Raw genomic sequence first — 25,881 nt, 5'->3', positions numbered from 1 at the left:
AAGTGACTCCAGGTGAACCAGTAAATTTCCCTCCTGGTTGGTTTGTTATGAACCTGAACTTGTACTCAGCTGAGTCGCTCTCTCTCAGGTCTGTGATTCTCAGAGTGCAGTCGTTCTTATCACAGTGATACTGAACACGACCTGAATACTCTGAGTCTGTTCTCAGATCCACGGGTTCTTTATTACTCAATTTAGTGTTACATAAAACAGATGTAACACAGATTAGACCCCTTTAAGATAACAAATAGCATATTTCAAAATAATATTAAACACAATTATGAATCGTTGCGGGGGAGATCTTCTCATTGTTTTCAAAAATGGAAAAAAACATAACAAAACATGAGATTGCTGATGTGTTCATGAGGTTTTGTTGACTGTGCTGTACAGTGCAGCTGGATCTTCTTCAGTTTCCTGACCTCTGGTTCTGAGAGGGAAATTAAAAAAATGAATCAGGTGATTGTGAAGATATATTAAATTATACAAACAGTCATAATAAAGATGTAACAGGCAAATATAACAAATGAAAAACTGAAATAAAACTGTTGCTACTATGTTCCTGTGTGAAGAGCTGCTCACCTCGGGGCAGTACCGGCTCTGTTAAATGTGACAGCAGCGTACTGGACGACCTCTTGTTCCTCCATGTGTCTGTGGGGCTGAGCTGATCTGATGTTGGAGTAGAGAGGATCTGTCTGGTTGTTGGAGAAGTGCACGCTGGCGTACTGCTCCTCCGGCTGTGTCTGGAGGGTGACAGAAATGAGGAAAGTGTTGGTTTCTGTGATGAAGGATTGTTAAGAAACAACATGAAGTGCTTGACAGTCAGATGAGTTTTCTAGTTGCACTTTAAGATAGTGACTGTGGAAGTGTGGAACCAGGATAGAATAGTATAACTCTCCCTCCTCACCCTCTCTCTGTTGTCTGGTCTCTCCTCAGCCTCAGATCTTTGATTGGAGGCTCTCTTTTTCCTGGTTAGAAAAATTAATTAAAAACAGAAATGACTGAATTTTGAACAATGATTTAGTGAAACAGAACTGCTCACCTCATCCACAGGAAGACAGAGAGGATGATGATAAACAGGAAAACAGCAGTTGTTACCCCAGCAGCTAATGATTTTCCTGCTCCTGGAGAACAGCGATCAAAAGAAACCACTGACAGTTAATGAGGGTATTACAGCATGTTTGGGTCCAATGTTTTGGTCAATATATATGTAGCCTGGTGGTAAATCGGTTCAGATGTAATTTTCCACTTAGGTGAGGTATAGCTCTCAAAGTTGTTTGAATGTTAATACATGTGTTCTTTGTTGTTTTCATCTGAGTGTAAAATTGTTTCATTCTAATTAACATTTGAGACAAACTGTAAGTGTCACAGTCTCACTTGTTATTGCTGATTTTGGTCACAAGGTGGTAGCGTTGAGTAATATTACTGTCACTCTGTCAAATGCATCTTGGTCTTTCTTCCTGTTTTACGTTCAAACAACAGGAGATTTGCAGAGTGGACGGTGCTGTGACTCCGTCGTGTAAAGTAGTAGACACTACTGGAGTTCATGACCTGGGATTTTGCCACCAGCCGTCGACCACTGTGTTCTCAATTGCACAGCAAGGTAATGTTAATGTGCATAAAGCCACACCTTGCTATTGCACTTTGTTACTAGAGGAATGGTTCAGGTTTTAAATTAATTTTAACTCTGTTTGAAGGTAAACAACAGTGTGTTGAGTTGTGCAATCTACGGGGAGTTCCTTGTGGGTTTGGTGGGACTTGTTGAGGTGTGGGTGTTCTTTGCAGATATGCATTGTGCATTCATGGGTTGTTTTTGTGGATTTGTGGTTGTTGAGTGTGTTTTTGTCTGGGCCTATTTTGTGTTTTTTGTCAATGGTCATGGCCCACTGCCATGTTTAATTGTCATTTTTCTTTTACATAATTTTTTGTGTTAAGTCTGCAACAAGCTGTGAAAGCACATGAGCTACTCTCTAAAAAGACTCAGTAGCTTAAACACTCTGTTAAAATGACCTGTTGCAAACATGGTCAACAATAAAATTAAAGCTACAAGAACCACTGAAGTAATTGTGTCCTGTGTGGCATCTAATTCCACGGGCTACACATGTATATTCAGTTTTCTTCATTCTAAACTCAAACAGCTCTTTTCAGCTTAGAATATATTTTACATGAAAATCACTGAAAATCCAAGTTAAAGCTGTGCCTACGAGCATGATTTGTGACATCACAACTACTTTGGAAGCTGATCCTGGTCCAATATGCAACTTAAATAAATGTGATGTTGAAACTTGAAGCCTCCAGTGCACAAACACTGAGAATGGACTTTACAGTGAAGAAGGAGACATCTTGTATCCAGTGTTTTAAAATGAAAAAAATTTACATATTTATAGATTCTGGAAGTTTATTCAATGAGGAAGAAGAAGTAGATATCATTTTAAGAATTTCTAACTAGTAAGTTTTTTGTGGAATAAACATATTATACACAAATTATTATTCAAAGCAAAGTATTTTATATGTCTTAAAACATGTTTGGGGGGGATCTTTAACTAAATGTCTTAGTGATCCAGTACTGCCCTTTACCATCTTACTTTAATCTGTTACAAATGTGAAAAAAAATAAATACATTTTTACAAAACACTGGCGACAGTGTCAGCAGCTGTAGTGAGTAAACTCTCCTCTCTTCCTGCAGCTTCCTCAGCTCAGCTGGTGGTGTGTGATGCGTTGCTGAGTGAGTGATGGACCACAAATGGCCATTGGCCCAGTAGAGGGTGCTGTATGAAAATATGATTCCTCACATCATTCTTACAAGTTCATGTGTTTTCCTTTAAATTACATTGAAAATCAGTTTTTCAATGGAGTCTCCATATTCTCCCATAAAAGCAGGAGATTTAACTCCTCTAGAGTGTCTACAGTTTACCAAGACCTCCACTTGGTCTGTTGTGTCTGAATACTCTTGGTCACACTTTAACTTCCTCCTCTAAATGAAAAAATGCAGCGGCTCAATATTTAGACTCTTGGTCTCATAGAGTGAGGCAGCGCAGTGTGAAAAAATCTCACCTTGACTGCTTATATTCATGAACACAGCTCTCTCTCCACTAGTTAAATATAAAAAGCCTGCATCACTTCAGCCTAATCAGACATCACATAATCCTTTGAAATATAACTTATGAATAAGAAACACATTGACATGAAAATTCAGAGTTTTCTCTTGCTCAGATCTCTCTTCACCATGATTTGAATTGAGCTGATTCCTCCAGTCAGCAGTGCATCACACAAACCTGTTTTACTGTCTCTATGAGCTAATGAGTCCTAGTGCAGTGTGTGTGCGGCTGAATGAAAAACTTACCTGCCACAACAGTCAGACATAAGGTGGAGTTATGATGTCCTCTTCTGTTCTTGACTTCACAGTAATAATTCCCACTGTGTTCAGGTCTGACATCAGTGATGGTGAAGATCTGTCCTGATGCTTTTGGTGAGTCTTCATTCTCCTTGTACCAGGTATAATTAGCTGCTGGGTTAGCATCACTGCTACAGGTCAGAGTCACTGAACTGCCCTCCACTATCTCACCAGAGGGACTCACTGACACAGAGGGAAGCTTTGGAGGATCTGGAGGAGATGTATCAAAATGAATTACATATAAAATGAGGAAGGGTTGCATTAGTACAACATGTTGTATTGGAGCTGCTCAGTGAACTACAGCAGCAGACTGAATGTGAAGCAAGTAGAGCTGAAGAAAGCAGACATGATCAGACAAATCTTTCCTAGTATTTTTTAACAAGGTTGACAAGACCAACCGCTGTATGTTGCTTCTTAAATGACCTGTTTGACTCACATTTCACATCAATAAAAATGTATTCAGATGTCCTCTTCCCCAGCTGGTTCTCAGCTGTACAGTAATACTCTCCAGAGTCAGAGGACTGGATGGAGATGAAGACAAGCTGTGGTTCTTTACTGAGAGGTTGTAGGTCTGGATTTACATTCTTCTTGTACCAGGTGTAATTAGTTGCTGGGTTAGCATCACTGCTACAGTTCAGAGTCACTGAACTGCCCTCAATGATTTCACCAGAGAGACTCACTGACACAGAGGGAAACTTTGGGGCATCTGGAGGAGAAAACATAGTTGGACAACAGTTGAACAATTGACACAGTGTAAGAAGTAAATCTTAGATACTAAGTGCGTGGTGAAAGTTGATTCCCTCATATAAATCACCTGTCTGTTACCTTGGATACATTTTGACATTGTGTTAGTGACATATTTAGGTAAACTCACACACTGAAGGAGAGCGGTAATCCTCATGTCCTCTCAAAGCACAGGAGATGTTGTCACCAGGATTAAACTGCCCTGAATAAAGAGAAGTTTCCTCCTTCATAACTTTCTGTCCGTTCTTGAACCAGATGTAAGAAATATGACCTGCTGGACTGCAGCTGCTGAGACATTTCAGCTCTGCCTCGGTATAAGACTGATGGACTGTCATTGTCGTAATCTGCACCTGGAGAGCTGCATATGTGAAGAAGGACCCAAAATGTCATTAGTTACCAGTAAAATATACAAACATACAGTCAAAATAACCTTCATAGTTCTTGTGGGTGAAATGATTTGGGATCATCCAATCAAAAGTGTAAATGGGAGAAAGTACTCAATATAATCAAATCAATTTCATGTGCAACTCTTCAACAATAACTATTCACCACTTTCACTAGTCATCAGTGTTTGTGTTCATCAGTACCTGTGACAGTCAGAGTTGATCCAGGTAAACTACTCCTCCATTCAAATCTTCGTGTTTTGAATGTGAAGTGATACTGGGCTGAATCGTTCTCTCTCAGGTCAGAGATTCTCAGAGTGGAGCGTCCTCTCTCTGTTTCTAGGAGCTGAACACGACCTGCATACTGGGAGTCTTCACGAAGGTCCTCAGGCTGTGAGGAATTCTGCCACTGATGACTACGTTTAGGACTGAACCAGAATTTTGATGTGATAGATCCTAAAATGTGGTATGTGCAGGAAATGTCCACTGATGAGCCTCTGAAGGCACAGATGCTTCTGTCAGTGTAAGTCACTCTGTTGCAGTATGGACCATAGACACCTGAGAGATAGAATTCATTTAAAATAGCAGTTAGTCCTGAATCCTTAGTCGTGTGTGTGTGTAGGTGACAAAAAGAATTATTATTGATTATTAATATATATTATAGAATGACTTATTTGTGGTATCTATTCACAAAGATACAAAGTTAGTTGTGGTTTAACTTTTCAGGTTTTGAGACGCTGCCAACTCAACACAATGTAGGTCAACAGAATTTAGTTTGTGCATAAAAATCATGTTTCAAAATTGTTTTGGTTACTCTGAATCATCCACAGACATATCTGTCAACAATTTTCATTGGAACTACTTTCTACTCAAGATGTACTCTCTATAAAAACTGTCCACAACAAGGTCTGTAAATTATCCAAAGTAACAGGGACGATGTTTCTGATAAGACACATAGATAGATTGTTTTCAAATATTGGTTTTCAAAGCTTTAAGCACTACAAACAATATTTAATTCACTTTCTTTGTACTGGGATGGCAGCAGACTATTCCAGGATTGATATTTCAAAATTTAGGCACATGAAACTGTAACTATTCACATGATTAGAAAAGGAGCACGTCAGAAACTATGTTTTGTGTACTTTGAGTAAAGTGACTTTTTAAATATACAGTAAGCTCTTATTTTACATTTATGTCACAGTCAACACAATGAATAAGATAAGAGTTCAACATGTGTAAAATCTCATGGGGCTGTGGTTTGGTTTTGATCCACTTCTATGTCAATTTCTGAATCACATGCTGCCCCTTAATTACATGTAAATACAAGGTATAGTACAATAGGTTAAAGGCTCCACTAGATGTGGTTTTGTTAGTGAGAGACTGTGTTGTAAACTCACACACTGAAGGAGCAGGATGATGCTCAGATCCTTTTACAGCACAGGAAAAGCTGTCTGAGGAGGAAAGGAACTTTTTATAAGTAGAAGATGTTTCATCCTGAATTTTCTGTCCATTCTTGTACCAGATGAAGGAAGAACTATCAGGTAGACGACAACTGCTGTTACACTTCAGATAATCCTGGTAGTCTTTTGAGCGTTTCAGCACTTGTAGATTCGGATCTGCGAGGAAAAAAAAGGAATACACACACACACACACACACACACAGATATATATATGTATATATATATATATATATATATATATATATATATATACAAACATATATATATATATATATATATATACACACACACACACACACAATAATGTAAAGCCTTCAATTACAATCAGTATTAAATGACATTAAAATACATCTAAATGTCATTTATGTTCAGACACACACAGACATTCACAATACTATTTCTAAGATATTAACCATTTGAAGTTACATTAAGTCTTCCAATGAAAATGTTACCTGTGACAGTCAAAGTGACTCCAGGTGAACCAGTAAATCTCCCTCCTGGTTGGTTTGTTATGAACATGAACTTGTACTCAGCTGAGTCGCTCTCTCTCAGGTCTGTGATTCTCAGAGTGCAGTTGTTCTTATCACAGTGATGCTGAACACGACCTGAATACTCTGAGTCTGTTCTCAGATTCACAAATTCATCACCTTTAATAAACCAGAATGTTTCTTGAACTTCAGTATCATGGTCATTCACTCTGGATGGGTATCTGTAGGTGTAGTTTATGTCCACTGTTGATCTTTTTAAGGCACAGATCTGAGTAGAAGTGTAAGTCACTCCCCAGTCATTCTGACCCTGTACCACTGTAACACAGAGCACATCAGAAACCACAATCAGATTCAGAACAAGTTAAGAATCAGTGAATAAGACAAATTGGATCACGGCACCAATATGGCTTTATGTGTAGTTGTTGTCATTCAAAGCTCCTCATCGTGCATCAATCTAACTAGAACTGAACTGGAATACAATATTTTATCAGTTGTTTATCATATTTTATCATTTGTTACTGCTGAGTGTTTCAGCTTTAGTCCAAGTTGCTACTGTTGTTATCCTTGTTCATTGTAGTTTTAAAAAAGCTAAAGATCTGAAATGTGTCTCTTATGTGTTATCAAGCAAGTCCTTCAAACAGAAAATGAGTAAAAACATATTTAACTAACTTTTTTGGAGTAGAGCAGCAGATCAGTGGTACATCAATGTTGTTTTCACCTCATTAAAACTTGACAGACTTGTTCTGTATCATTCTTTCTCTCCATGTTTATTTACTTTTTAGCCTCTTTATAATTCCAGTATATGACTTTCATAACATAATTACTGAATCATGCCTGGGTGAAAACACTCATCGAATAGTCCAAAGATGTTTTTTCTTAGAATTAGATATCATGAATTTACAGTACAAAGATGCTGTTTACAGTTAATCTCTCTGTGCACTGAGACAGAACATCGTACAGTCTGAAGGTGCAATGAAGGAACAAGAATGTATTGAAGCTGTGAACATTAATGCAGTTTTACTGAACAGGAAAAGAAGAAGTAAATGAATCATTAGAGAGTCTGTGCTTGTCTTGGTTAGTTTCCTCTCTGTTAGTTTTTTGGTCAAGTTGCTGCTCAATTAAGTGTGAAAACCACAAAGAAATGCAGAACATGAAGTGAGGGAAACTATTGAAAGCAGCTAAAATAAAATGGATGACAAGTTTTAACAGGAAGGGGCAACTGTTATAACTGTAACATCTAAAACAGATGTCCAGCTCTACAGTACAGAGTGCAGAAATTACCAAACAGATTTTAAACATCATGACAAGATGAAATTCTCAGTGCATTGCTGTACCATCATAGAACTATGTATATATGCATATGCATGTATAAAAATATATGATTCTTACATGGAGAGAGGGTGGAAAAACCTTATTAGCTAGACACCCCCACCCCCACCAACAGCTTCATTCAACAGCTATATTTTACACAAGAATAAACAGAAGTGAATGTTTGGTGTTGTAAAGCTTAAAAGTTATTCATCATACTGCATCACACATACATCAAACCTAGAAAAGTGCTGATCTGGGATATTTTATATTTACTTTCTAAAAATTACTTCATGCTGCTCTGAATAAGTGTGCTAAATGTCCTAAAATGTAAATGTAGACATACATTACCTGACACAGAGAGAAGGAAGACAACAAATCCACTCACTGCTGCTGTTAAACTCATAGCTGCTCCTCTCATCTCTCTGTGAGGCTTCAGAGACAATAAAATACATCAAATAATGTACAAAACATATAATAGTAATAACTATTCCACTCACAACAGAGAAGGGTGTTGTCTGTTAAGGTGCTCGTCCTCTGTGATCTGTGACCAGATGTCAGATGTAAGACTAAAATTAAATGACCACATTTCCTTCCTCTTATTATGAAAATGCATGAGGTTCCAGTTGCCAGCAAAGGCAGAAGTGACAACCAAGTTTTACCGTTTTGCAAAGACTTAATACAATCTATGTTAGAGAGAATAAGAGATCAGTGTTCTAGGCTGTTAGTAATTTAAAGAGAGAAGAGAAATAATGAGATATTTTTATTATTTTACTCTTTTTAATTGTGGGCACAGTTTAAAAAACATGACACATGTGACGGATGCGCTGCACATGCTCAAATTTGTCCTTTTACCACATGTGAGGAAGTAGCACCTTGTGGCAGACACAGCCAATTTTAGAAAGAAAAAAAAATATTTTGAGGCAAGAAGGTATTTTTTTTTACTTCATTTATTTTTGATAGCATTGCCTACTTTGTAGATGAACTCATCAAACTTAAATCATGTTAATTATGTGTCTGTGTAGATATCTTTCATGCAAGTGGTTAGTGCTAATGTTTTATTTGTTAGCTGTAAGGTAAGCTAGTTCATGGCTACAAGAGTCTGGGTTAGTTGTAACAACATGTGAAAAAATGTTACAACCTACCCCAAGCAAAAAATTAATTGTATTTCTATGTTTACTTTGAATTTCAGTGTGCCTAGGTCATGTAAGAGAAAGACTGCCAAGGGTGTGCCTCTCAACATTTTGGAGTGCCATACATACTCCATACATACTGGGAACACACAGACACACTCACACAGACACACATTAATGTTCAATTGATGGACCTGGTGCACATTTACACGTTCTTTTCAGTTTTATTACTATTTTCAAATGTTAGTGTAACACACAGACACACATCCCGATTATGTTAAAAAATCATCAAAAATCATTTAAGTGTTGAATAAAAAGTTTTCAATATCTTAAGTTTTGTCATAATCCTTACTTCATAATGTTACATTTCACCCCAGGGTATGTTACAACTAACATGGACTATGGGGTCAGTTGTAACATTTCACTCCTTGTGTTTGGGACTAAACCATGCATGCATGTGTAAATCATATCACTAATTTTATTATATGAGTAGTTTGACGTCATTCACAATCTAAGATTCTGATTTACTGCAATCACTGTCACAATAAGTGACTCATCTCTCCAATTAGAACTGAGATCATTTTTTATTCAATAAAGAAAGAACAAGGACAAAAGTGATTACATGGTTTAGAAATTGTGATATAGAGCAAAAACAGGCTGTAATAATATGTATAAAGAAAGCAGAAAAACAGACAATTGTAATGTTACTGTAAGGCAGTAGAAATAATTCACAAGATGAATGTTAGAATATTGACAACAGATACTTGACTGACAATAAAACTGGTTGTAATAATGAAACTGGAAGACATACTGCAAATACAGAAAGAACAGTGGAAATGGTCTGTTATCAATGAAATATAACTCTTTACTAATATCTAGTGGCAGCAATAGGAAGTTACAAGTTGATCAGTAAAAGCTCTCTAATACTCCAGTGTGTTTTAAACATCTTACACATTACAATCTTACCACTTGTTAACTAACTGATACACTACTCCTGAGACATGTCCAAAGCTTCAAGTTATAATAATCTTTAGTATATCTCCTCTAACTCAATGTTAATAAATATTACATTGGCAAGTATACATAGCTCCACAAAATGACTCTGGTGACTCCAGTCGCACAAACACTACAAGTTTAAATTAGCAGGTTTTACAATGAAAGTTTTGTCACTGGGATCACCTTCACTACTTGCATCTTTAACAAACAGAAACAATAAATATGTTGAGGCTGTCTGGCACTGATGATAAATCCTACTGGCGGATCAGTTATGTTGTCAATCCAAATGCTGCTTACTGCTTTCTTCCATTGTTTCAAAGGATCCACAATGAAATGAATAAGTACAGGAGCTAGGTCTGAATGGGATTTTACTTCAGCAGTAAAATAACAAGCTAGCAAGTGGGAGTCAAGGCAGCATGACCTACATGAAGTTTGGTGGCTGTCAGGCTAAAACTGACCGACTGGTAAAGCTTTGAAAAACAAACCAGATAAAAACCCATTCAAGTCAATGAAGAAAAAAAGAAATAAAGAGAGGAAAAATGTTAAGGAGGTAGAACAAGTGCATATTTCCAAAGGCTGTATACAAGCACACATGATGGTGAACAAAGAAATGTCATGAATATTAAAATATATAGGTTTCAGGGCGGACCTCTCTGAGAATGCATTATAGAGACAGCTATATATTTTATAATTTAGCAATTTCAACTGACACTTTAACTTGTTATTTTACTGTTGAAGTAAAGGAATTTATGCCCAGTGAAGGTCGGACAGACTGAAGCATTGTGATTTAAAGGTGCAGTGTGCAGAGTTTAGTGGCATCTAGTGGAAAGGACTTTGCAGAAATGGAATATAATATTCATAAGTATGTAATCACCTGAAAATAAGAATTGTTGTGTTTCCGTTATCTTCGAATGAGCCCTTTATATCTGCACAGGGAGCGGGTCCCCTTCCACAGAGCCTGCCATGTTTCTACAGTAGCCCAGAATGGACAAACTGAACACTGGCTCTAGAGAGGGCCTTTCACGTTATTTACAAGTTTAGTGGCCACCATAGGTTCTCCTACATGCTTAGAAGGGGAGAGGAGGTGTATTCAGTTGCAATCTGCAACCTCACCACTAGATGCCACTAATTCCTACACACTGCTCCTTTAATAAATATTACAGTAGTAAGCAAGACAGTTTGAAGCAGTTCTTCTCATTGTTTTCAAAAATGCATAAAAACAAAACAAAACAAAAGCGTGAAATTGCTGATGTGTTCATGAGGTTTTGTTGACTGTGCTGTAAAGTGCAGCTGGATCTTCTTCAGTTTCCTGACCTCTGGTTCTGAGAGGGAAATTAAAAAAGTTAATCAGGTGATTGTGAAGATATTGTACTAAATTATACAAACAGTCATAATAAGGATGTAAAAGGCAAATATAACAAATGAAAAACTGAAATAAAACTGTTACTACTATGTTCCTGTGTGAAGAGCTGCTCACCTCGGGGCAGTACCGGCTCTGTTAAATGTGACAGCAGCGCACTGGACAACCTCTTGTTCCTCCATGTGTCTGTGGGGCTGAGCTGATCTGATGTTGGAGTAGAGAGGATCTGCCTGGTTGTTGGAGAAGTGCACGCTGGCGTACAGCTCTTCCGGCTGTGTCTGGAGGGTGATAGAAATGAGGAAAGTGTTGGTTTGTGTGATGAAGGATTGTTATGAAACAACATGAAGTGCTTGACAGTCAGATGAGTTTTCTAGTTGCACTTTAAGATGACTGTGGAAGTGTGGAACCAGGATAGAATAGTATAACTTTCCCTCCTCACCCTCTCTCTGTTGTCTGGTCTCTCCTCAGCCTCAGACCATTGATTGGAGGCTCTCTTTTTTCTGGTTAGAAGAATTAATTAAAAAACACAAATGACTGAATTTTGATCAATGATTTAGTGAAATAGAACTGCTCACCTCATCCACAGGAAGACAGAGAGGATGATGATAAACAGGAGAACAGCAGTTGTTACTCCAGCAGCTATTGATTTTCCTGCTCCTGGAGAACAGAGATGAAAAGAAAACACTGACAGTTAATAAGGGTATTACAGCATGTTTGAGTCCAACGTTTTGGTCAATATATATGTAGCCTGGTGGTAAAACGGTTCAGATTTAATTTTCCATTTAGGTGAGGTATAGCTCTCAAAGTTGTTTGAATGTTAATACATGTGTTCTTTGTTGTTTTCTTCTGAGTGTAAAATTGTTTCAGTCTTATTAACATTTGAGGCAAATTGTAAGTGTCACAGTCTCACTTGTTATTGCTGATTTTGGTCACAAGGTAGCAGCAATGAGTAATATTACTGTCACTCTGCCAAATGCATCTTGGTCTTTCTTCCTGTTTTACGTTCAAACAACAGGAGATTTGCAGGGTGGACGGTGCTGTGACTCCGTCGTGTAAATTAGTAGACACTACTGGAGTTCATGACCTGGAATTTTGGTTTGGTTTGGTTCAGGTTTTAAATTAATTTTAACACTGTTTGAAGGTAAACAACAGTGTGTTGAGTTGTGCAATCTCCAGGGAGTTCCGTGTGGGTTTGGTGGGACTTGTTGAGGTGTTAGTGTCCTTTGCAGGTGTGCTTTGTGCATCGGGTGTGTGCATGAGTTGTTTTTGTGGCTTTGTGGTTGTTGAGTGTGTTTTTGTCTGGTTCTTTTTTGTGTTTTTTGTCAATGGTCATGGCCCACTGCTGTGTTTTGTTTTTGTCATTTTTCTTTTACATAATTTTTTGTATTAAGTCTGCAACAAGCTGTGAAAGCACATGAGCTGCTCTCTAAAAGGACTCAGTAGCTTAAACACTCTGTTAAAATGACCTGTTGCAAACATGGTCAACAATAAAATTAAAGCTACAAGAACCCCTGAAGTAATTGTGTCCTGTGTGGCATCTAATTCTACGGGCTACACATGTATATTCAGTTCTCTTCATTCTAAACTCTAACAGCTCTTTTCAGCTTAGAATATATTTAACATGAAAATCACTGAAAATCTAAGTTAAAGCTGTGCCTATTAGCATGATCTGTGACATCACAACTACTTTGGAAGCTTATCCTGGTCCAATATGCAACTTACACAAGTGTGATGTGGAAACTTCTCCAGTGCACAAACATTGAGAATGGACTTTACAGTGAAGTAGGAGACATCTTGTATCCAGTGGTTCAACTTTTAAAATGAAAAATATTTACATATTTATAGATTCTGGAAGTTTATTCAATGAGGGAGAAGAAGTAGATATAATTTTAGGAATTTCTAACTAGTAAGTTTTCTGTGGAAAAAACATATTAGACACAAATAATTATTCAAAGCAAAGTATTTTTATAAGTCTTAAAACATGTTTGGAGGGGATCTTTAACTAAATGTCTTAGTGATCCAGTACTGCCCTTTACCATCTTACTTTAATCTGTGACAAATGTGGGAAAAAAGAAATATATTTTTACAAAACACTGGTGACAGTGTCAGCAGCTGCAGTGAGCAAACTCTCCTCTCTTCCTGCAGCTTCCTCAGCACAGCTGGTGGTGTGTGATGCATTACTGAGTGAGTGATGGACCACAAATGGCCATTGGCCCAGTAGAGGGTGCTGTTGTAAAAAAAATATGATTCCTCACATCTTTCTTACAAGTTCATGTGTTTTCCTTTAAATTACATTGAAAATCAGTTTTTCAATGGAGTCTCCATATTCTCCCATACAAGCTGGAGATTTAACTCCTCTAGAGTGTCCACAGTTTACCAAGACCTCCACTTGATCACACTTTAACTTCATCCTCTAAATGAAAAAATGCAGCAGCTCAATATTTAGACTCTTGGTCTCATAGAGTGAGGCAGCGCAGTGTGAAAAAATCTCACCTTGACTGCTTGTATTCATGAACACAGCTCTCTCTCCACTAGTTAAATATAAAAAGCCTGCATCATCACTTCAGCCTAATCAGAGGTCACATAATCCTTGGAAATATAATTTATGAATAAGAAACATTTTGACATGAAAATTCAGAGTTTTTTCTTGCTCAGATCTCTCTTTACTTTTTTAATTGAGCTGATTCCTCTAGTCAGCAGTGAATCACACAAACCTGTTTTACTGTCTCTTATGAAGACAGTCTAGATGACGACTATCCTCCCTGCATTACATCAGATGGTGTGTAATGAGTCCTGGTGCAGTGTGTGTGTAGCTGAAATCAAAAAACTTACCTGCCACAACAGTCAGATATAAGGTGGAGTTATGACGTCCTCTTCTATTCTGGGCTTCACAGTAATAATTCCCGCTGTGTTGAGGTCTGACATGAGTGATGGTGAAGATCTGTCCTGATGCTTTTGGTGAGTCTTCATTCTCCTTGTACCAGGTATAATTAGCTGCTGGGTTAGCATCACTGCTACAGGTCAGAGTCACTGAACTGCCCTCCACTATCTCACCAGAGGGACTCACTGACACAGAGGGAAGCTTTGGAGCATCTGGAGGAGATGTATCAAAATGAATTAACTATAAAATGAGGAAGGGTTGCATTAGTACAACATGTTGTATTGGAGCTGCTCAGTGAACTACAGCAGCAGACTGAATGTGAAGCAGGCAGAGCTGAAGAAAACAGACATGATCAGACAAATCTTTTCCACTTTTTTTAACAAGGTTGACAAGACCAACAGCTGTATGTTGCTTTTTAAATGAACTGTTTGACTCACATTTCACATCAATAAAGATGTATTCAGATGTCCTCTTCCCCAGCTGGTTCTCAGCTGTACAGTAATACTCTCCAGAGTCAGAGGACTGGATGGAGCTGAAGACAAGCTGTGGTTCTTTACTGAGAGGTTGAAGGTCTGGATTTACATTCTTCTTGTACCAGGTGTAATTAGTTGCTGGGTTAGCATCACTGCTACAGTTCAGAGTCACAGAACTGTCCAACATAATGTCCCCAGAGGGACTCACAGACACCAGAGGAATCTTGTGTGCATCTGAAGGAGAAAATATTGACATGTTTTAATATTATGATCCAATCATAATCATGCAGCTGTACAGTGCAGACATCATAACCTGACACTTATAACTGTTACTCTGCTGATTATGCTCATGCTCGTGGAATAAACTCACACACTGAAGGAGAGGAGAACGTCTCATGTCCTTTCAAAGCACAGGAATAGCTGTCGGCAGGATAAAAAAAGCCCCAAAAAAAAAGGAGATGTTTGTTCTGTTATTATCCGTCCATTCTTGTTCCAGATGTAGGAGGGACGATCATCTAGATGACAACTGCTGTGACACTTCATCTCTGCCCGAACACAGGTATGAACTTTGCAGGCTGTTGATCTGTTCACCTGCACCTGGATAGCTAGAAATGTAAAGAAAGAATAAAAATGTCATTTATCTTTATACATGCACAAAATATCACCACAAACATTCACAGTACTATTTCCAAGATTAACCATTTGAAGTTACATTAAGTCTTCCAATGAAAATGTTACCTGTGACATTCAAAGTGACTCCAGGTGAACCAGTAAATTTCCCTCTTGGTTGGTTTGTTATGAACCTGAACTTGTACTCAGCTGAGTCGCTCTCTCTCAGGTCTGTGATTGTCAGAGTGCAGTCGTTCTTATCACAGTGACACTGAACACGACCTGAATACTCTGAGTCTGTTCTCAGATCCACGGGTTCTTTATTACTCAATTTAGTATACCAGAATGTTCTCTCAACTTCATTATCATGGTCATTTACTCTGGATGGGTATTTGTAGGTGCAGATTATGTCCACTGTTGATCCTTTTAAGGCACAGATCTGAGTAGAAGTGTAAGTCACTCCCCAGTCATTCTGACCCTGTACCACTGTAACACAGAGCACATCAGAAACCACAATCAGATTCATAACAAGTTAAGAATCAGTGAATAAGACAAATTGGATCACGGCACCAACATGACGTTATGTGTAGTTGTTGTCATCCAAAGCTCCTCATTGTGCATCAATCTAACTAGAACTTAACTGGAATACAGTATTTTATCATTTGTTACTGCTGAGTGTTTCAGCTTTAGTCCAAGTTTCTACTGTTGTTATCCTTGTTCATTGTAGTTTTAAAAAAGCTAAATGCCTGAAATGTGTCTCTTATATGTTATCAAACAAGTCCTTCAAACAGAAAATGAGTAAAAACATATTTAACTAACTTTTTTGGAGTAGAGCAGCAGATCAGTGGTACATCAATGTTGTTTTCACCTCATTAAAACTTGACAGACTTGTTCTGTATCATTCTTTCTCTCCATGTTTATTTACTTTTTAGGCACTTTATAATTCCAGTGTATGACTTTCATGATATTATTTCTGAATTCTACCTGTGTGAGCACAGGCATAGAAAAGTCCAAAGATATTCATACATACTTTGAATTTACAGTATAAAGAAACAGTTTTAGAAGCTGTTTACAGTTAATCTCTCTGTGCACTGAGACAGAACATCGTACAGTCTGAAGGTGCAGTGAAAAAACAAAAATGTATTGAACCTGTGAACATTAATGCAGTTTTACTGAACAGAAAAAGAAGAAGAAAATGAATCGTTAGAGAGTCTTTGATTGTCTTGGTTAGTTTCCTCTCTGTTAGTTCTTTGGTCAAGTTGCTGCTCAATTAAGTGTGAAAACCACAAAGAAATGCAGAACATGACGTGAGGGAAACTTTTGAAAGTGGCTAAAATAAGATGTGTGACAAGTTTTAACAGGAGGGGCCAACTATTATACCTGTAGCAGCTAAAACAGTTGTCCAGCTCTACAGTACAGAGTGCAGAAATTACCAAACAGATTTAAAACATCATGACAAGATAAAATTCTCAGTGCATTGCTGTACCATCATAGAACTATGTACATATGCATATGCATGTATAAAAATATATGATTCTTACAATCCATGGAGGGAGGGTGGACAAAACTTATTAGCTAGACACCCTCACCCCCACCACCCATGACACAGACACAGCTGAACATCTTGATATATTATTATTAAAGTGTTCAGCAGTAAATACTGTTATTATTTTTGTTGTGTTCATTCAACAGCTATATTTTACACAGGAATAAACAGAAGTGAATGTTTGGTGTTGTAGAGTTTAAAAGTTATTCATCATACTGCATCACACATACATCAAACCTAGAAAAGTGCTGATCTGGGATATTTTATATTTACTTTCTCAAAATGACTTCATGCTGCTCTGAATAAGTGTGCTAAATGTCCTAAAATGTAAATGTAGATATACAGTACCTGACACAGAGAGAAGGAAGACAACAAATCCACTCACTGCTGCTGTTAAACTCATAGCTGCTCCTCTCATCTCTCTGTGAGGCTTCAGAGACAATAAAATACATCAAATAATGTACAAAACATGTAATAGTCATATCAGTAAACTATTCTACTCACAACAGAGAAGGACGTTGTCTGTTAAGATGCTCGTCCTCTGTGATCTGTGAGCAGTAGTCAGATATCAGGATGTTAAATGACTTGATTTCCTTCCTCTTTCTTAGTATTATAAATATGCATGAGGAGAAATTAGACAGTAAACATATATGTTAAAAGCATATTTTACTGTTGTCCAAAGACTTGATGTAATCTATGTTAGAAAGAATAAGATACCAGTGTTCTGGCCTGTTAGTAATTTAAAGAGAAAAGAGAAATAATGATATATTTTTATTATTTTACTCTTTTTATGTGTGGGCGCAGTTCAGTGTCTAAAGAAGAAAACATGACACGTGACGAATGTGTGACATTTAGTCTGATGCATCTCCTCATACTTGTAGTGCATGTTAATACACTGAATACACTACCATGAGTTCAAAGAGATGTACTGCATCAGTATGAGATGAAAGAAGTCACATGATGAGTACAGTGTTTATTATAAGTATTAAGAAAGTAAAAAGTGCAGTATGACAAAAAAATAAAAAAATAAAACAAAATCAGTGATACAGAAATCTATTTGTGAAGATTCTGATTTACTGCAATCACTGTCATAATAAGTGACTCATCTCTCCAATTAGAACTGAGGACATTTTATTTAAGACAAAACAACAAAGAGCAAGGAGAAATGTGATTACATGGTTTAGAAATTGTGATATAGAACAAAAACAGGCTGTAATAATATGTATAAAGAAAGCAGAAAAACAGACAATTGCAATGTTACTGTAAGGCAGTAGAAATTATTAACAAGATGAATGTTAGAATATTGACAACAAATACTTGACTGACAATAAAACTGGTTGTAATAATGAAAATGGAAGACATATTGTAAATACAGAAAGAACAGTGGAAATGGTCTGTTATCAATGAAATATTACTCTTTACTATCATCTAGTGGCAGCAATATGAAACTACAAGTTGATCAGTAAAATCTCTCTAATACTCCAGTGTGTTTTTTTAAATATCTTAAACATTACAGTCTTACCACTTGTTAACTAACTGATACACTACTCCTGAGATATGTCCAAAGCTGCAAGTTATAATAATCTTTAGTATATCTCCTCTAACCCAATGTTAATAAATATTACACTGGCAGGAATCCACAGCTCCACTAAATGACTCCAGTGACTCCAGTCGCACAAATACTACAAGTTTAAATTAGCAGGTTTTACAATGAAAGTTTTGTCACTGGGATCAGCTTCACTACTTACATCTTTCCAGAGTGTGTAAGGTTAGTATACATGTGAGAGTAAAGAAACAATAAATATGTTGAGGCTGTCTGGCATTGATGATAAATCCTACTGGCAGATCAATTATGTTGTCAATCCAAATGCTGCTTACTGCTTTCTGCCATTGTTTCAAAGGATCCACAATGAAATTAATAAGTACAGGAGCTAGGTCTGAATGGGATTTTACTTCAGCAGTAAAATAACAAGATAAACTGTCAATTCAAATCGCTCTAAAATATATATTTGTCTCTATGATGCATTCTTAGAGAGGTCCACTCTGAGAAATGAAGTTTTAAAATCCAATGGTTACCTGCTTAAAATTAAAAAAAAAAAAAAAAAAAAAAGTCTGGACACCTGAATATGTGACAGGTGTGTTGGAGGAAGGTGCAACTTGAAAACAATGAGGAGAACTCTGACACACTCTCTCGCTTCTTGCTGGAATATTTATTAAATCATGTTTCAGACAGGTCTGAGCTGCACCTTCCTTTAATGCACCTGTCACATATTCAGGTGTGTAGAGATTTTTTTCAATTTTCTTTTTCATTTTTTAACATTTTTCTTTCAGCAGGTGTAGCACCCCAACACTCTATACTATGTCTAAGATGCTGTAAGTGACTTTAGACTGGAATGATGGTTGTTTGGGTTCAGTCTATTTAAAAGGTAGCTACCACAGAGGTTTACTTGTTTTGGGTGAAACTTATAATAGCCTACTAATAAACAAAGAAACTGTCAAACTTGGCATTAGGTCTATTCACTTTTATCATGCTGTATTTTAAATAACTGACCACAGACAAGACTTTAGAAGGACTGATTGCTTCTTGAATGTACAAATATTTACCTTTTTAGGTGAAATTATACAAAAACAGAAGTAACACAGATTAGACTCCTTTAAGACAACAAATAGCATATTTCAAAATTATACTAAACACAATTATGAATCGTTGTGTGACAGTGTGGGGGAGTTCTTCTCATTGTTTTCAAAAATAAAAATTCAAAGATTAATAACAAAACATGAGATTGCTGATGTGTTCATGAGGTTTTGTTGACTGTGCTGTACAGTGCAGCTGGGTCTTCTTCAGTTTCCTGACCTCTGGTTCTGAGAGGGAAATTAAAAAAATGAATCAGGTGATTGTGAAAATATATTAAATTATACAAACAGTCATAATAAAGATGTAACAGGCAAATATAAAAAATGAAAAACTGAAAGAAAACGGTCGCTACTATGTTCCTGTGTGAAGAGCTGCTCACCTCGGGGCAGTACCGGCTCTGTTAAATGTGACAGCAGCGTACTGGACGACCTCTTGTTCCTCCATGTGTCTGTGGGGCTGAGCTAATCTGATGTTGGAGTAGAGAGGATCTGTCTGGTTGTTGGAGAAGTGCACGCTGGCGTACTGCTCCTCCGGCTGTGTCTGGAGGGTGACAGAAATGAGGAAAGTGTTGGTTTCTGTGATGAAGGATTGTTAAGAAACAATATGAAGTGTTTGACAGTCAGATGAGTTTTCTAGTTGCACTTTATGATAGTGACTGTGGAAGTGTGGAACCAGGATAGAATAGTATAACTCTCCCTCCTCACCCTCTCTCTGTTGTCTGGTCTCTCCTCAGCCTCAGACCTTTGATTGGAGGCTCTCTTTTTTCTGGTTAAAAAAATTAATTAAAAACAGAAATGACTGAATTTTGAACAATGATTTAGTGAAACAGAACTTCTTACTTCATCCACAGGAAGACAGAGAGGATGATGATAAACAGGAAAACAGCAGTTGTTACTCCAGCAGCTAATGATTTTCCTGCTCCTGGAGAACAGCGATCAAAAGAAAACACTGACAGTTAATGAGGGTATTACAGCATGTTTGAGTCCAACGTTTTGGTCAATATATATGTAGCCTGGTGGTAAAACGGTTCAGATGTAATTTTCCACTTAGGTGAGGTATAGCTCTCAAAGTTGTTTGAATGTTAATACATGTGTTCTTTGTTGTTTTCTTCTGAGTGTAAAATTGTTTCAGCCTAATTAACATTTGAGGCAAATTGTAAGTGTCACAGTCTCACTTGTTATTGCTGATTTTGGTCACAAGGTGACAGCATTGAGTAATATTACTGTCACTCTGCCAAATGCATCCTGGTCTTTTTTCCTGTTTTACGTTCAAACAACAGGAGATATGCAGAGTGGACGGTGCTGTGACTCCGTCGTGTAAAGTAGTAGACACTAGTGGAGTTCATGACCTGGGATTTTGCTACCAGCCATCGGCCACTGTGTTCTCAATTGCATAGTAAGGTAATGTTAATGTGCATGAAGCCACACCTTGCTATTGCACATTGTTACTAGAGGAATGGTTCAGGTTTTAAATGAATTTTAACTCTGTTTGAAGGTAAACTGCAGTGTGTTGAGTTGTGCAATCTCTGGGGAGTTCCGTGTGGGTTTGGTGGGACTTGTTGAGGTGTGGGTATCCTTTGCAGGTGTGCTCTGTGGATTCATGGGTTGTTTTTGTGGATTTGTGGTTGTTGAGTGTGTTTTTGTCTGGGCCTATTTTGTGTTTTTTGTCGATGGTCATGGCCCACTGCCATGTTTGTTTGTCATTTTTCTTTTACATAATTTTTTGTGTTAAGTCTGCAACAAGCTGTGAAAGCACATGAGCTGCTTTCTAAAATGACTCAGTAGCTTAAACACTTTGTTAAAATGACCTTTTGCAAACATGGTCAACAATAAAATTAAAGCTACAAGAACCACTGAAGTAATTGTGTCTTGTGTGGCATCTAATTCCACGGGCTACACATGTATATTCAGTTCTCTTCATTCTAAACTCTAACAGCTCTTTTCAGCTTAGAATATATTTAACATGAAAATCACTGAAAATCTAAGTTAAAGCTGTGCCTACGAGCATGATTTGTGACATCACAACTACTTTGGAAGCTTATCCTGGTCCAATATGCAACTTACACAAGTGTGATGTGGAAACTTGAAGCCTCCAGTGCACAAACACTGAGAATGGACTTTACAGTGAAGTAGGAGACATCTTGTGTCCAGTGGTTCAACTTTTAAAATGAAAAATATTTACATATTTATAGATTCTGGAAGTTTATTCAATGAGGGAGAAGAAGTAGATATAATTTTAGGAATTTCTAACTAGTAAGTTTTCTGTGGAAAAAACATATTAGACACAAATTATTATTCAAAGCAAAGTATTTTATATGTCTTAAAACATGTTTGGAGGGGATCTTTAACTAAATGTCTTAGTGATCCAGTACAGCCCTTTACCATCTTACTTTAATCTGTGACAAATGTGAAAAAAAAGAAATACATTTTTACAAAACACTGGCGACAGTGTCAGCAGCTGTAGTGAGCAAACTCTCCTCTCTTCCTGCAGCTTCCTCAGCTCAGCTGGAAGTGTGTGATGCATTGCTGAGTGAGTGATGGACCACAAATGGCCATTGGCCCAGTAGAGGGTGCTGTTGTAAAAAATATAATTCCTCACATCATTCTTACAAGTTCATGTGTTTCCCTTTAAATTACATTGAAAATCAGTTTTTCAATGGAGTCTCCATATTCTCCCATACAAGCAGGAGATTTAACTCCTCCAGAGTGTCTACAGTTTACCAAGACCTCCACTTGGTCTGTTGTGTCTGAATACTCTTGGTCACACTTTAACTTCATCCTCTAAATGAAAAAATGCAGCAGCTCAATATTTAGACTCTTATGAATAAGAAACACATTGACATGAAAATTCACAGTTTTCTCTTGCTCAGATCTCTCTTCACCATGATTTGAATTGAGCTGATTCCTCCAGTCAGCAGTGAATCACACAAACCTGTTTTACTGTCTCTTATGAATACCACCCTTAGATCTGAAGTAATCCACTTGGGGCAGCTGTATAGCTAATGAGTCCTAGTACAGTGTGTGTGTGTGTGTGTAGCTGAATGAAAAATTACCTGCAACAGTCAGATGTAAGGTGGAGTTATGACATCCTCTTCTGTTCTGGGCTTCACAGTAATAATTCCCACTGTGTTCAGGTCTGACATCAGTGATGGTGAAGATCTGTCCTGATGCTTTTGGTGAGTCTTCATTCTCCTTGTACCAGGTATAATTAGCTGCTGGGTTAGCATCACTGCTACAGGTCAGAGTCACTGAACTGCCCTCCACTATCTCACCAGAGGGACTCACTGACACAGCGGGAAGCTTTGGAGCATCTGGAGGAGATGTATCAAAATGAATTAAATATAAAATGAGGAAGGGTTGCATTAGTACAACATGTTGTATTGGAGCTGCTCAGTGAACTACAGCAGCAGACTGAATGTGAAGCAGGCAGAGCTGAAGAAAGCAGACATGATCAGACAAATCTTTCCTAGTATTTTTTTAACAAGGTTGACAAGACCAACAGCTGTATGTTTCTTTTTAAATAAGCTGCTTCACTCACATTTCACATCAATAAAGATGTATTCAGATGTCCTCTTCCCCAGCTGGTTCTCAGCTGTACAGTAATACTCTCCAGAGTCAGAGGACTGGATGGAGCTGAAGACAAGCTGTGGTTCTTCACTGAGAGGTTGAAGGTCTGGATTTACATTCTTCTTGTGCCAGGTGTATTTAGCTGCTGGGTTAGCATCACTGCTACAGTTCAGAGTCACTGAACTGCCCTCAGTGATTTCACCAGAGAGACGTACTGACACAGAGGGAACCTTTGGAGCATCTGGAGGAGAAAACATAGTTGGACAACAGTTGAACAACTGATAAAATGTAAGAAGCAAATCTTGGATAGAAAGTGTGTGGTGAAAGTTGATTCCCTCATATACAAATCAACTGTCTTTTACCTTGAATACATTTTGACATTGTGTTAGTGACATATTTAGGTAAACTCACACACTGAAGGAGAGCGGTAATCCTCATGTCCTTTCAAAGCACAGGAGACGTTGTCACCAGGATTAAACTGCCCTGAATAAAGAGAAGTTTCCTCCTTCATAACTTTCTGTCCGTTCTTGAACCAGATGTAAGAAATACCACCTGCTGGACTGCAGCTGCTGTGACATTTCAGCTCTGCCTCGGTATAAGACTGATGGACTGTTATTGTGATCACCTGCACCTGGAGAGCTGCATATGTGAGGAAGGACACAAAATGTCATTTGTTACCAGTAAAATACACAAACATACAGTCAAAATAACCTTTGTAGTTCTGGTGGGTGAAATAATTTGGAATCATCCAATCAAATGTGTAAATGGGAGAAAATACTCAATATAATCAAATCAATTTTATGTGAAACACTTCCATAATAACTATTCACCACTATCACTAGTCATCAATTTGTGTTCATCAGTACCTGTGACAGTCAGAGTTGTTCCAGGTAAACTACTCCTCCATTCAAAGCTTTGTGTTCTGAATGTGAAGTGATACTGGGCTGAATCGCTCTCTCTCAGGTCAGAGATTCTCAGAGTGGAGCGTCCTCTCTCTGTTTCAAGGATCTGAATATGATCTGCAGGCTGTGAGGGATACCCCCACGAAAGACTACGTTCATGACTGAACCAGAATGTTGATGTGATAGATTCATAACTGCTGTATGAGCAGGAAATGTCCACTGATGAGCCTCTGAAGGCACAGATGCTTCCATCAGTGTAAATGACTCTGTTGCTTGATTGAGCATAGAAACCTGAAAGATAGAATTAATTTAAAACAGCACAGTCCTGAATCCTTAGTCGTGAGTGTATGCGTCCGAAAAAAACATATTTTCTCTCTTATTTGTGGTATCCATCCATCAAGATAGTTGTGTTTTAACCCTTCAGGTTTTGAGACACCGCCACATCAACACAATGAAGGTGAACAGAATTTAGTTTGTGTATAAAAATCATTTTTGAAAGGTGTTTTGGTTACTCTGAATCATCCACAGACATATCTGTCAACAATTTTCATTGGAACTACTTTCTACTCAAGATGTACTCTCTATAAAAACTGTCCACAACAAAGTCTGTAGATTATCCAAAGTAACAGGGACGATGTTTCTGGTAAGACACAGACAGATTGTTTTTCAAATATACGTTTTCAAAGCTTTAAGCAGTACAAATAATATTTAATTCACTTTCTTTGTATTGAGATGGCAGCAGACTATTCCAGGATTGATATCTCAAAATTTAGGCACATGAAACTGTAACTATTCACATGATTAGAAAGGGAGCAAGTTAGAAAATATGATTTTTGTATTTTGAGTGAACTGACTTTTTAAATGTACAGTAAGCTCTTATTTTACATTAATGTCACAGTCAACACAGTGAATAAGATAAGAATGTAACATGTGTAAAACCTCATTGGGTTGTGGTTTGGTTTTGATCCACTTCTATGTCAATTTCTGAATCACATGCTGCCCCTGAATTACATGTAAATACAAGGTATAGTACAATAGGATAAAGGCTCCACTAGATGTGGTTAGTTTAGTGAGAGAATGTGTTGTAAACTCACACACTGAAGGAGCAGGATGATGCTCAAATCCTTTTACAGCACAGGAAAAGCTGTCTGAGGAGGAAAGGAACTTTTTATAAGTAGAAGATGTTTCATCCTGAATTTTCTGTCCATTCTTGTACCAGATGAAGGAAGAACGATCAGGTAGATGACATCTGCTGTGACACACTGCCCAGGTAGAATGCGAGTAGTATGTTGATCGGATCACCTGCACCTGGAGATCTGTATATGTGAAGAAAGAATAGAAGTCTAATTTATGTTCAGACACACACAAACATTACACACACTCACAGTGATATTTCCAAGACATTAACCATTTAAATATAAGTTAAATCTGCCAGTGAAAATGTTACCTGTGACAGTCAAAGTGACTCCAGGTGAACCAGTAAATCTCCCTCCTGGTCGGTTTGTTGTGAACATGAACTTGTACTCAGCTGAGTCGCTCTCTCTCAGGTCTGTGATTCTCAGAGTGCAGTCGTTCTTATCACAGTGATACTGAACACGACCTGCGTACTCCGAGTCTGTTCTCAGATCCACATATTCATCACCTTTAATAAACCAGAATGTTTCTTGAACTGTAGTATCATGGTCATTTACTCTGGATGGGTATCTGTGGGTGCAGTTTATGTCCACTGTTGATCCTTTTAAGGCACAGATCTGAGTAGAAGTGTAAGTCACTCCCCAGTCATTCTGACCCTGTACCACTGTAACACAGAGCACATCAGAAACCACAATCAGATTCATAACAAGTTAAGAATCAGTGAATAAGACAAAGTTGATCATGGCACCAATATTATTTTATTTGCAGTTGTTGTCATTCAAAGCTCCTCATCGTGCATCAATCTAACTAGAACTGAACTGGAATACAGTATTTTATCATTTGTTACTGCTGAGTGTTTCAGCTTTAGTCCAAGT

The 25,881-nt window shown here is 37.6% G+C and overlaps 2 protein-coding genes and 2 long non-coding RNA genes across 4 annotated transcripts in view; all 4 read right to left on the bottom strand.

Annotated features, from left to right (window-relative positions):
* Positions 1 to 338: 338 nt before the first annotated feature.
* LOC121913142 lies at positions 339 to 931 on the bottom strand. The gene is made up of 3 exons (XR_006100218.1): positions 902 to 931; positions 577 to 737; positions 339 to 424 (listed from the first exon to the last, which is right to left on the bottom strand). It is a non-coding gene; the product is annotated as an uncharacterized LOC121913142 (long non-coding RNA).
* Positions 932 to 10,955: 10,024 nt separating this feature from the next.
* Positions 10,956 to 25,881, bottom strand: part of LOC121912949 (B-cell receptor CD22-like) — a 105,385-nt gene continuing 90,459 nt past the window's right edge. The window contains exons 3-9 of the mRNA XM_042435532.1: positions 23,837 to 23,996; positions 23,382 to 23,609; positions 14,093 to 14,353; positions 11,836 to 11,917; positions 11,700 to 11,760; positions 11,378 to 11,538; positions 10,956 to 11,222 (exon numbers count right to left, since the gene is read on the bottom strand). Coding sequence (XP_042291466.1) covers positions 11,156 to 11,222; positions 11,378 to 11,538; positions 11,700 to 11,760; positions 11,836 to 11,917; positions 14,093 to 14,353; positions 23,382 to 23,481 — 732 coding nt within the window. The 5' untranslated portion in view covers positions 23,482 to 23,609; positions 23,837 to 23,996 and the 3' untranslated portion in view covers positions 10,956 to 11,155. The remainder of the gene's footprint in view (positions 11,223 to 11,377; positions 11,539 to 11,699; positions 11,761 to 11,835; positions 11,918 to 14,092; positions 14,354 to 23,381; positions 23,610 to 23,836; positions 23,997 to 25,881) is intronic.
* Positions 17,884 to 19,867, bottom strand: LOC121913162. Its single transcript, XR_006100222.1, has 2 exons — positions 19,784 to 19,867; positions 17,884 to 19,631 (listed from the first exon to the last, which is right to left on the bottom strand). It is a non-coding gene; the product is annotated as an uncharacterized LOC121913162 (long non-coding RNA).
* Positions 24,690 to 25,721, bottom strand: LOC121912942. Its single transcript, XM_042435521.1, has 2 exons — positions 25,320 to 25,721; positions 24,690 to 25,188 (listed from the first exon to the last, which is right to left on the bottom strand). Exons 1-2 carry the CDS (start codon positions 25,708 to 25,710, stop codon positions 24,845 to 24,847), a joined length of 735 nt encoding a protein of 244 aa, XP_042291455.1. The 5' UTR covers positions 25,711 to 25,721; the 3' UTR covers positions 24,690 to 24,844.

The sequence above is a fragment of the Thunnus maccoyii genome, chromosome 2, assembly GCF_910596095.1.
Source record: "Thunnus maccoyii chromosome 2, fThuMac1.1, whole genome shotgun sequence".
Classification (NCBI taxonomy): Eukaryota; Metazoa; Chordata; class Actinopteri; order Scombriformes; family Scombridae; genus Thunnus; species Thunnus maccoyii.
The sequence above is the reverse complement of the archived record's forward strand: the minus strand, read 5'-3'. Positions and strand labels throughout refer to the sequence as shown.

Coding starts and splice junctions, on each gene's coding strand:
- LOC121912942 (XM_042435521.1), bottom strand. CDS start 25,710: ATGAATCTGATTGTGGTTTCTGATGTGCTCTGTGTTACAGTGGTACAG. Junction 25,189..25,319: donor AGTCACTTTGACTGTCACAG/GTAACATTTTCA, acceptor TCACATATACAG/ATCTCCAGGTGCAGGTGATC.